This window comes from Thermobia domestica, chromosome 2, assembly GCF_964235325.1.
Source record: "Thermobia domestica chromosome 2, izTheDome1.hap1.1, whole genome shotgun sequence".
Taxonomy (NCBI): domain Eukaryota; kingdom Metazoa; phylum Arthropoda; class Insecta; order Zygentoma; family Lepismatidae; genus Thermobia; species Thermobia domestica.
In genome coordinates this window covers 127,507,256-127,520,355 of record NC_137455.1, presented here as the reverse complement: position 1 = coordinate 127,520,355, position 13,100 = coordinate 127,507,256, and the positions used below count along the sequence as shown (strand labels likewise).

Genomic DNA, 13,100 nt, shown 5'->3' with positions numbered 1-13,100 from the left:
GAGACGGATGATTGGCACAATTGGTGAAATAATAATATGAGAGGAAACGGGACAACCCCGAGAAAACTCACGGATAAATGTTGTCCGTCACAAACCCTAGTTGTGTGCTTAATACTAGGAAAGATTACGAGGAAGTTGCTGCACAGACTGATATAAGCACTAAAGTTTGTGGGAGTGATAATGATGCCATGACGAAAGAAACATTCATACATTCATGAGCATCAATAGAGTTTCCTATATGTGAATCAGTAATAACTTAAATATGTCGCTTTAAGATAATAAGAACAATAACATGAAAATAAAATTTTCTTGTCCATTTAGGAACATTTTATTTTACTCATTCTAATTTTCGTATTTATAATTCTTTTCCTATGAAATTTGCCACAAATATAATTTCCCAATTCTACACATAGTATCAGTATTAAAAATACCCTGCAAAATCATTATCAAATTATATTCTTACAATAACACAGTTATAGATGTGCGACAATAATTTTGGACATGACTGTACCTACATAGTAAATCTGCAGTTGTTCAAAATCAAGACTAAGGCTGTGTTCGAAAGTGCAAAGTACACACTTGGAATCTGATAGTTCGAAGCATACAATTGAAGTGCACACTAATAAGTGTTCATTTCGTCAGAAAAACCTTTATTCACACTTGGTTGCAGCACCTTACCTCGGTAGAACACGAAAACATTGGTAGCAAAAGAAAGAATGATAACTCGTGCTGAAATAACAAAATACAGAAACACACCAATCTTTTCGGGAATGAAAATAATGATTTTTCCGGGTATATAAACTTATTCTGCATCTTAAGAACATGGGGGTTACCGTGAAATAACGTATCATGGTAACATAGTAATCAATAGGGACCCCATTCCGTAGCAGTTTGCGTTGTAGTTTGCGATAGTAGGCATAGCAGTTACAATTACCTGTTGCATTATTTGCATTACGTTACGTTGCGGTGTGCAAATATGGCAAACACTTACGAAATGAGGCGCCTATTGACTGCTTTATATTTTACTGAATATGCAAGCGCAAGGGCAAAATTTCGCAACCCACCAGGAGGAGAGTAGCACTGATGGCTATGATGCTATTCATAACTAATGTGACTGACAAGTGGCTTAAGGAAGCTCATAGTGAGCAAGTAGCGAGAAGGTTATTTCACCGAAGGCACTCATTGAGGAATTATATATATATATATATATATATATATATATATATATATATATATATATATATATATATATATATATATATATCAAATGTGGCTTTAAAATACTTCAGAAAGTGTTTACTGTATAAGGCACTAGAGAGTTTTTATATTGTAATTGCTGCCCTTATAGTAATAACACATTTATTAATGTGTTACTATAATGTTTGTTAGAGATATTGGCTATATATATATATATATATATGTTGTCTAAAGGATATTGAGCCTTTGGAGGTAAAATTTGAGAATACATTTATTATGATTTGAAAATAAGATTATTGAAACTACATATGAACCATTTTGTTCGATGACATGCCATTTTTCCGCTAACACCATAATCCCGCCGCCGTAAAATTATGTGGTTTATGCTCAAAAATTTGTGACACGTAGTTTTCACACGCCTCAGTTGAAACTAACTTAACACCTGCAGAGACCGAAACAAGTGATAGCCAGGGACGTACGGTCCATTAAGGCTACAAGGCTCAGCCTATCCAAGTATTCATATGTCAGTCTGAAATAATGTTTTCTGACATTTATACAATGAATTTTATTACAATCTATTTCTTTTATAATGTTCCGTTTAAACATCAAGCGAGTACTAATAGAGTTTGAAATCGAGCTCCTGAAGCATTGCATTTTAGGCTATTTTCATTTAGCCTTTACACTTTCTCATAGAATCAAGTAGAGTGGGCGGCAACAGCCACTCATCCATCGCTCTCACCGGACGAAAACTATATTTAAGCAATACACAAATTCAACCACGATACAACGAAAGTAGACGAATGCTAACAAAGCTAAGGTTAGCCTTTCGGGTGTTCGGGAAGACAAAAGCGACAGATGCGGTCTTGTCAGTAAATAGAAAACAGGAAGAATATGAAATAATTGGCAACTCGCATTCAGTAAAACTTACGACGAAAAAAGAATTATAAAATACCTTAGTACCTTACCATGAATAGTACCTTACTCCGTACTAGTTTGCATTATCCTAACGCAAAAATTTAAATTTAGTTTGCGGTAATCAACATAGCAGTTATAATTGCTTTTATTTTCTGCGTTGCGGTCAGCAAGTAGGGTGAGGACCGATAAGGAATGAGGCCCCAGGTAAAGCATAGTGTTTTCTTTTTTGTATTAATATTGCCATCTAAATAAGCTATTTCCGTGCGCTGCAGTGCGATATGTGTTGTTGTGGGTAAAGTGGTTAAGTCTGTGTATACATGTATGATTTGGGGAATCTGTACTTAAATATAGGTCTATATCCGTTTTTGCTTGTTTCTTTGAAGTAGTAATACAGTGTAGTTTGTCAGTTGTGTGTGATATGCATGTATGTAGATACATTAGGGAGGTGACATATGTAGATCTACTACATTATTATGGTATGGTTCACTGGAAGCGCATAGAAGTACACACAACTAGGTTTCATGCAACTGACAGTGATCGCAAGGGACTGGACCTTTCTTAGCCATCCTGTAGCTACGAGTCTAATTTCAGCCTACCCATTTCGAAACTTCACGCTAGATTACTGGTGATAGCTTGACGGTATTAGGACTGATCTATACTTTGGATGCATAAAACATTCTAGCTGAATTCAGCGTATTTCTGACGGGTCGTTAAAGGTGTGTGCGATGTGGCGTCGTCAACGTGGTATACGACATGGTTTCTGCTTACCAATTCCACTTGTTTTCTATTTGCCAAGTGCAGTCGTTGTGATTATTGACAGTACTGGTCCGAGTCTGTTGTTCTGCCCAGCGGCAGCAGCTCGTGATTCCCTCCCAATCCCAGCAAACGCATAGCATAATCTTCTGGATGTCAGTTTGGGCTTTGCCACAGACTATGGAGGTTCTCGTTTCGAGCACGATCTTTTTTGCATGTTGTTGCAGGTTATCCACTTTTCATTGCTCACGATCAACCACTTCAGAAGTGGCTCAAGTTCGTTACGTTTCAGTCGAAATTCACAGTAGAATTTGATCGAGTAAATGTTTTTGAGTCGGATCATGTGGCACCCAAATGTCCAGCTTTTTGTAGTCAGCTTTCTCCAAATTGTTTAACAGTGTTTGATGATATATGTTTAGGTCGTTGGCAATGTCATGGCGGCTTACATGGCAGTCGTTCTCGACTTTACATCATCATCCACTTTTTCTGTGATTGATCGCCCACTGCGGGGAGCATCGTGGACGTTGACATTTCCAGAACAAAAGCGACTGAACCATCTTTTGGCTGTTGCTTTTGATAACGTTTACTCATAAACAGCACAAATTTCTTCACGCTACTGCGCACCTTTTGCGCTTTTATCAAAATAAAATTGTAAAATGTGGCGTAGCTCTGCGGAAAATTCACTCATCTTAATGGTGTAGTACCTTGCATCTGATTATTCGAATTCTTTTACCTTCACATCTACTGACTTTAACTGTCAGTTGTCAAATAACGTTGAGCATGTCCCGCTGCGACTCGTATACCCTGAGATTTGGTCTTCTAACGCATCTTGTGCGCAAAAGGTTTAATACTTATTAGACTACTTGATATACTCATAGAATGTTACAAGTTTGTTATATTTGTAACATTTTGATATTCAAATTTTAGAATTACTTATTTGCATATTTATTATATAACCAACTCTCAAAAATAAATATTCGCGTCAACACACTGTATGAACAATAGGATTTTAAACTTTTTATTGAGAAGTCATATTGACAATACTGTTGTTCTTGCCACGCCAATGTCCTTATTAAGTATACAAGTACACTAACCTATACAACTAATTGAACATATAAAACACATTATAAGAACCAATACTAACCTTGTATGTTCAGCACTAGTGATGTGTAATAACTACTGTTTTTGTCCCGATTAAAGACATTCAAGGTTTACGCATTAAATATTGATGAGGAGTTCAGGAATAGATAATTACTCATCATTATTGCTGGAACATGCAAGATTAATATTGTGTTACACTAACCTAGCCTATATCTTCGCACACTACGCACTTGTAGACTTGTAAACGTGGATCTTTGGGGTTACACTAGGTGACTTCAGTTCCGGAAATAAGCGTTTTTCGAGAATTCGCTTGTATCTTTTGACACAGCTTTAGTGTTTATTCTTAAATTTATTCTTAAGAGTTAAAGATACATTTTGTAAGAAATGAATCATCTCTGTATCTAGAAAGGGAGAAACTAAAAGCTCAGTTGGAGGCGTTACACTAGGTATTAAACGATTGTTTTGAAATTTTACAGTGAGAGCGGCGATAAGAAGCGACCCGTAATCATTCATCGTGCAATTCTTGGATCCGTTGAGAGGATGATAGCTATTCTTACAGAGTCTTACGCTGGGAAGTGGCCTTTCTGGTTGTCTCCAAGACAGAGTATTGTGATACCTGTTGGCCCAATGTTCGACGACTACGCGATGAAGGTAAGAATCCAACTTATGTACTACAAGTGGAAATACAGTGTTTATGACATTTATTTTAGCTGTATTAGAATCTAAGTGGAAGATTACTGAAATTGAAGTGTGATTGAATGTATATAGTTAAGTTGCGTGGTTCCTGAACAAGGTGAAAATACGCTTTATGTTTATCTTCTGAAAACAGATTTTTCTTTGCATCTTGGTTGTTTTAACTTTAGTAGCATATTAGCGGAATGTTTAGATTGATTGTTTAATATTGTGACTTTTAGTGTTTGCCTTGTCAAAGCACTTGATTTGATTTGGTGTGTTCGTGTGTTTCTGGTTTTGATCCTTAGTGGGGCTAATAGCTAGAATTTCACGCTATGTTACGTGGCACATAATGTTTATGTACATAGTTGAAACAAAGGAATCCAGCAACGAACATTGGACGCTAATCACTTACAAAAATCAATGAAATTTTATTAGAAACACTAAAAGCAGAAACTGCAAACACTTCATCACATAGAAAAAGAAAGAAGCAGAATGTGATTAAAAGTGAAATGATTAAAGGAGCAGTTCGACTTAGAAATGCATTTTTTACAATTTATTTCCACTTGTAGAGTTGAAAATTCTAAAAGGAATGGTGTTTGTTTGATCGCAATACGTTCAGTCGTTAGCGAGTAACAGAGGAAGAAAGATTTTGTTATGACGTCATAGGTGGGCAAGGAGCGATAGCAGGCTTACATACTACACAGTGCCAGGCATTTCGTTTGTGAGAGGTGCGGTGGCACGTTCTAAGTGCGGTTTCCTTTTCCAGAACTGATTGCAAAGACTTACAAATATCATCTGCAAGTAGAAAATGATATCTGATGGTGGGCTATACAAACGTTTTTATAATATTATAAAACGTATCCTATAAAGCATGAGTTCAGCGTCCCCCCCCAAAAAAAAAAAAAAATACCGAAACCAATATGTAAATAGATGGCGGACGAGATTGCTGCAACACCTAAGTACCTTTTCTTTAATCATTCTTCCGATTCCCAAACATAAGTATGTTCATTTTCACGTTTTGTTGCAATTTTTAACGCTGACCCTATAATTTTGTGCTTCAAGGCATGTACAGGAGCGTAACATATGAGGCAAAAGGAAATAATATCTGTAAAGTTTGCCAGAATACGAAAAACACTTCACCGGTTAAATTTCTTTTATTCTTATAGCTGTCCGCGGAACAACTCTCATCACCCGTTTCATCATCATTGTCACATAATACAGAGAAATTAAACGATGGATCAATGTCTTGAGGAACAGTCATCGTTACTGATTCCTTCTACAAGCCGATATATTTCACTTCCTAATTCACATTGTATAGCTTATTTCTAAAGCAGTATCTTCAGAATCATGAGTGACATCGTCTTTATTACCCACTAATGCTTCGTCTTGACTACAACCATCAATTGCGTCTTGTACGATATTTGTACGTTGGTAACTGGACATAGATCGGTGCTTGTTCAATGGCTCGGATTTTAAACCTTTCAATAATATACTTGGAACAGCATTCTTTCTCAGTTTGCGTGTAAATAATTCTTCTGGCATTCGCCAGAAGTGGATCTAGACGGTAAAAACTCAGGGGGGGGGAGTCAGGACCCAGAGTATATGTATATCATGTTTACTAAAAACTTTCAAAAATATCTAAATAATAGCTTAAATGAATTTTGTCACTCAAAAACTGGGGGGCCTAGGCCCCCGGCCCCAGCCTAGATCCGTTACTGGCATTAACGTTTCTTTCGGTAAACTTGACTTCTCGAAGGCAGGCTCTTCACGATGTTTGGAACACGAGTGATTTTATTTGGTACATTTTTTTCCCATTGATTTTCTTGGGCCATAATGTATATCGATCTGGTGATTGACTTAGAAACGTAAGAAAAGATACTTTACGTCCTCAGCTTCAATTGCACAAGAATCACAATCGAAAACACAGCAGGTGTTAGGCATTTCTACTTCACTTCACAGACACAACACGCGCTGAACTAACACGTGTTTTCTACTTCACAGTAGTGTTTCTTTCAGAAAAAAATCATTATTTTTACACAGTACTATTATATTTAATACATTATAGACGTATTATTTTGGTCTCCTCCGGGGGAATCTCTCAGAGTTTCGGGAGACAGTGCCACCCTAAAAACATGTCTGGAAGAAACACTGTTTCGCACAACAAACGCACTGTTTCTGCTCTCTCTCTCTCTCTCTCTCTCTCTCTCTCTCTCTCTCTCTCTCTCTACTCTTTTTTATACTAATGCTATAGGAAAAACAACTAACAAAAACTTCCCTCAAAAATTCAACACAGAGCAAGACTGCTAACAAATCCAAAACACAATCTATTAAATCCAATGCACTATTAAAGGTTTATCAGCTGCGTACAAGGAAGTGGTTGCTGACTCACATTGAGTTTCTCGCGTATCCCACCAATGACGTCACCATTTACGATTCATCAGAAACAAATGCCTGTAGAAGCTGAACGAGACGGCCTATCAAGATATAAAAAAATACGGGTCTCTTATTTTTTGTTTCTCTTTCTATTGCACCAAACTTGTTTTTAACTCGAACTGCTCCTTTAAATTGCATGATTCCTGAACAAAATGAGAGTGCTTTTATATTTATCTTCTGAAAGCTATCCTGTTTTAAACACCCTGAAAAGTAGGCATGAAATGTCCAGTTGGGTGCCATCTTGAAATATTCGTTTGAGAGCTCATGTGATAGTTGAGTGGAGTTTAGCGTCTCATTTCATTATCAGGGCTATATGAGACATGAACCCACAACTTAACGTGGGATCGGAACCACATGAGTTCCCACGGAAAGCCAAATCCTATTTTCCCGCGCCAAAGGCACGTTTTAAACTGTAAGGGCCTTAGAGAGGTTCAGTTCATGTGATAGTATTACAAGGTTGTACTAGGTGTAGGAGGCTAAAACTGATGGACGATTTTGATCAATTAGAGTACTCGAGAGACACTATTAATTGGAGGAGGAAATCCAAACAAATTAGAAAAAAATAAATATACAAAATAACAAAGAAAAGCTATAAATAAAAAACGAAATAAAGAAATGTGATAAGAACTAAAGAAAAAAAATTACAAAATATAGTAAATATAAAATTGAAAGGATAAAAATGGGTACGGGAAGTGGACTGATTGTAATAAGTTTGGTATTATGATCGGTTCGTTGTTAGGAAGATGATGATGCAAGTAACCTCTTTATCTCTTTCTAAAAGACATGAAAGAATCATTTTGGGATAGTACGCGGAAGGTGAATATATGTGACCACCTCCTTCTTTTCCTACTACTATCATTATTCGTAGTAGTAATTATTATATCTCTTTCCCTTCATTTGATAGGGAGGATAATCAGTAGAACCAAAGAAATATTAGAGTAAAAAGGGGTTGATGAGTGATATTAGATACAGCGTGATGAGTTGAGATAGTGTTTTTAAGTTGTTTCTGATAGTGGTATTGTTCTTTTAGTCTATTTGTTACTTCGTTCTCTGAGTGAGAGTATATTTAACTATGTCATATGTTACAGGTGAAGCAGCAGATATATGAAGCAGGCTTTATCTGCGATATCGATATTGACCCTGGAGACACAATGAATAAGAAGATACGAAATGCTCAGCTTTCTCAGTATAATTTTATCTTTGGTGAGTGAAATACGCTTCCATTTCATTCCCTTTCGTGAGGCCTCTCTCTTTGGCATCATTTACACTATAATTATTATAATTTATATAAGTTATTTTATTATACCAAAAGTGTACACTGTGTCGTTTTAGAACTTCTCGTTAAATTGATTTAAACTATATTGTTACGCAACAATCTTATTACATGATCGTTTTTTTTTTTTCTTTCTTTTTCTTATTCTGCATTCAGTGGAAAGAATGTTTTCGGTATGCTTAACCGTTATTTCATATCTAAAAGATAAAAAAAAAAAAAAAGTTGGTAATTCTTAATATAATACCTCGAATGTAATGATAAACAAAAATATAATTGATACGTGAGAAATGATACAGGAGAAATTTTAAAACTGTGCCATATACTTTCTATTGTAAGTACTATCTTGCTGGGTAAAAACAGCTTAACCATTTTAACATTTTAACAGTTGTCTAACATTGTATGTCAAAAACCAAAATTCAGATTAAATTTAATGGTGCTTATAGCATTTTCTGTTCACCCAAACAGTTTCACCACTTTATAACATTGCGATATGCATTGAATCGTAATCATTTGCCAAAGTTATTGTAAATATTTCCGAAAAATTAAATTTTGATTGCTCATTAAAGTAAGATCTGAAGCACTACTCAGGTTTGTATGCAAGGCAAATACATGTACCGGGAACCGAAATCGGAGTCACGCGCACAGAAACCACGTGCGTTAGCCACATGATCAAAAAAGATGTACAAGAGAAGACATACGTCAATCTTACTGTACTCCATTCCGATTCTTTGCATAAATGCTTTTAACAATATCGGAACCCCTGGGAAAAGCGTGAGCTGTGTAACGAGCGATTTTTTAGCGTAATTATCGTATTATTCATTCAGGAGAGTAATGTTAATTAATTTTTCCTGGTCAAAAGTCTGGTACTTCTTGAGTAGATAGATCTCGTAGCACTATTAATTTTGGAGTTCCGTGATCATTTAAGTGTGCGTATAAAAATAAATATGTATGAATAAGTGTGAATCAATATAATTGCCAACCGACGGTGTGGAAACGAGATATTTATTTTGAGCGGAACTCTTTAGTTGAATGTTCCTATTTATTTTGTTTTCAGTTGTTGGAGAGAAGGAGAAAAGTGCTGAAACAGTTAATGTTCGTACTAGAGATAACATTGTTCATGGTGAGTTCTCCATTGGTGCTGTCATCGAGAAATTCCGAGCGTTACAGGAGAATAGAATTCTAGCTAGTGAAGAGAACTTCTAAGTAAGTATTGAGATTATTGCGTTATTAACTTTTATGGACAGTTATTGATTGTGATCTGACTTTAAATTTTATAAATTAAAAGTCCCATTGTCTGGAAAATCATTATGAAATTAAGGAAATGTTTATCCTGCTGAATATAATTATGCATGGCGGGCCAAGATAAATCGAACCCAAACCAAATGATTAACTTATAAACTGTAAGACGATATTACACAAGTAGATCAGAGATAAAAGGCGTATTTATGTGCGGTCCTTCGTCTCTACAGATGCTGCTGCCAATGTTGAACATTTATTCTAGGCCTAGGTTTGCCCAGATGATGACGTTCAGTGCAGCTTGTTATAACTCGCCCTGTTGGAGTTTGACGATGGCTTTGTATATGTTCAGTTGCAGAGTGTCAGTGGTTCGTGGATTGTGGTACACCTTACCCTTCAGGTGGTCCCACAAATGAAAATCTCAACTGAAAGATCAGGGGGTCTTTGACGCCATTAATCTATCGAGATAGTTCTGTCATATGTGAAAACAATGTGTATTGTTTCCAAGGAGGCGTGTGGTTCGCGCTGTTTTGCTGGAAATACGTGAAACATCGTTTGTTTGGCGTCAGTTGATCCACGAAGAGCTTGAAGATGTCGGCAATGGAAACATGTAGTCATGCTTCGTCGAATACGCTAGCGCTTTTCAGTTTCTCATCTCCATGTCCGGTTCGGTTTATTTTGACCCATCTATTTACAAAAATAAATTAATAAAAAACCAGTATTTATCGCTGTTATGTGCAACTGGGCAGTGTGACTAAATACTTCTGTACTTGTTCAACGGACGTAAGTAGGATAGTTCATAATGTTTATGCTAGGTTGAGATAACTCTTATTTTGCTTTTGAAAGTTGGGTGAGTTGTACTGTTTTCAGTGAAATGTTAAACCATTAAAGATGTTTGTTTGTGTATGTAGTAGGCGTCCTTTTTAGGCACAGAGGCTGTGTGAGACATGAACCTCCAGTTTAAGGTGGAACTCGGACCATTGTAATGAGTTCAGTGCTCTGCAACCGGGAATCCAACCGAGGACCCCATTACTCAAGGTGCGCGCGCGTCACGACTAGCGGGGAGAGCTAGAAACGGAGGGATATTTGTTGCCTCCCCTTTCTTCGTGTACCTTCCCCTTACCATGCTACGTATCACCAATCAAAGTGTACTAAAGACATTGACATAAATAAATTCGAAAAGCTGACTGAAACATAATTCGAATTGATTCTTTGCGCATGAGAGTCAGTCGGAAATGTTCATTTTACACGTAAGGATACACATTTAGTATAGGAAAACGGACAAATACAAAGAATGCCCTAGAAAGATTAAACACATGAATAGTAGCAGATAATAAGTTTTATATGAATTTATAGGAAAATTCAGCCTGCAACAAAATAAAACAGGATCATTAGATATATATCTATTAGCCTATATCTCAGTATATAAAGTGCTGTTTCCTTTTGTCACTGACTGTACAAATGGCTATTAATGCTAATGTTAGACTTGTTATTTTGTGAACATTTCGGAGAAAAGTGTAAATATTTGATATCATTTGGTGCACAATTAAAATTTAAAAACTTAACAGTATTTAAGTAAAAGCAATTGTATGTAATTTAAGAACAGCTAACCCCGACAGGCCTTCTCTTATACTTGGCACGGTATAAGCGTTAATTGAACACACCGAAGTATAGTGAATGTTTTTCAGATGGATGTATTGAATGTGTGGCAAAATTTATTTAAACGTTACAATGTCTATAGAGTTATCCATGTAATGCAGATAGATCGAAATAATTTATTTTACTTCAGATAATTAGAACAAGGTAAATTCAGGGAATAAAAGAAAGTGTTGCTATAATTAATTATGCTTATATGTTTCAGGACAAGACCTTTCCAGTGAACCTTGAAGATTCATTGCTGAACTCAATTATGGCAGAATTTGAGTGTGTGTTACGTGATAAGTATTACCAGTTGAGCGCTGCTGTGCAGTGCAGTGTTCATTAATCATGAGCGCAATTAATATGACAAGATGAGTAAGTGGTTAATTAGCGTATAAGAAGAATTTCCCAGTTATTTAAATAATGGTTTGTTTTCGTTCAGTGCTGTCTTCAGCTTTGGCTCTCAGTGATTTAAGTTGAACAATGAATCATCGTTATATCCAGTTACCTTCTAATTTACTTACAAAAGAAACTGTGTTAGCAAAAATTATATCAGCAAAAAGCTTCAGAATGATGTAAAACTTTCTTTGATACTTTAGACTTGTTCGTAAGTCAATATTTAATATAAAATAGAAGTATTCAGTTGACGGTACACATGGAAAATAAGCATTCTTTTTAATCCATACATGTGTTACGTAATCTTATCTTGCTGTGTTTTGTAATGAGATGGTATCTCCTGCTATGATTTCCTTCAAATACTTTTGTAATATGTGTGTTCCATCTTGCATTAAAATGACTACAGAAAGTTCATTCTTGAGTAAATGGAGAACATATTTAAGACAGAATCTTCCAATGATCTTTGTTCAGCCATTGAGGGACAATGCCAAAGAGGAAAATTTTTGCTCTTATGTATGTACAATATGTCATAACGAGGAATTGTTACTGTAATTTATTTTATGGACGTGTGTGTGTAATTTTGTCTTCATTTTAGTTCTAGTAATTTATCAAAGAATAACTTTATTATTACGTACCTTTAATGGTTTATGGCTAACTTATTCTATTCTCAGGAAGTGAAAATGGCTCCAAAACTATCCTGAAATTTTTTTTGCGGAGTGTATCAGTATAAGATAATAAATGGAATTCACGCACTTAAAACTGTAAATATGTACTATATGATGTGAAAACAAAAAATTTTGATATCACTATGCGGTAGTGGGTTATGAAAATAAAAGAACCAGCAATTATGCAAGTATAAATCAATAGATATTATATTAGGTTACCAATATGATTAGTGTAAGGAATTAAAAATTGTATTACGGTGCGCTGGTTTTATATTTTTAAAATTATGAGACCTTTATTCTTATTTGAAAAGATCACGGTCATTGGTCAAGAGTGAATGTAGTTGTACGCCTATGTTTAGTAGACTGATTCACAATATTTGATGTATTATTACATTAATGCCCTGTACTATAAGTTTGTCCTCTCAGTAAAATAAATACTGATTCTTCTACTGGAAACCATCTCGTACATTTTTCCTTGTATAGTTTTTGCTAAACTTGGAGTCACAATCACACCATAATTATTTATCATCTGAATTGTTTTTAATTTCATTTTATGTTTCATATCGAAAGGTAATTTAGTGATGGGGATAATAGAAATTTAATAATGTTAGCTCTCTTTTATTTATTAAAACATATTTAAGGTTTGTTATTAATCCCAGAATCTCGTAATCTTTAAATAATTAAATTTAACAACAGACAGAAAATCTAGACATCTCTAATACACGAGCATGATTGAAGCCGTATCGCAAGTAAATGATCAGCTGGTCAAATACCGACCAAACGCAAGTACGTAAGACCCACGAGAGTCTGTTAGGAAA

General features: G+C 35.5%; 1 protein-coding gene across 3 annotated transcripts in view; it reads left to right on the top strand.

Annotated features, from left to right (window-relative positions):
• ThrRS (threonine--tRNA ligase) overlaps positions 1-12,738 on the top strand; it is a 72,638-nt gene extending 59,900 nt beyond the window's left edge. For all 3 annotated transcript variants that reach the window (XM_081745853.1, XM_081745834.1, XM_081745843.1), the window contains 4 exons: positions 4,443-4,617; positions 8,163-8,277; positions 9,402-9,550; positions 11,445-12,738. In XM_081745853.1, the coding sequence (XP_081601979.1) occupies positions 4,443-4,617; positions 8,163-8,277; positions 9,402-9,550 (439 nt within the window). In that variant the 3' untranslated portion in view covers positions 11,445-12,738. The remainder of the gene's footprint in view (positions 1-4,442; positions 4,618-8,162; positions 8,278-9,401; positions 9,551-11,444) is intronic.
• The last annotated feature ends 362 nt before the right edge of the window (positions 12,739-13,100 follow it).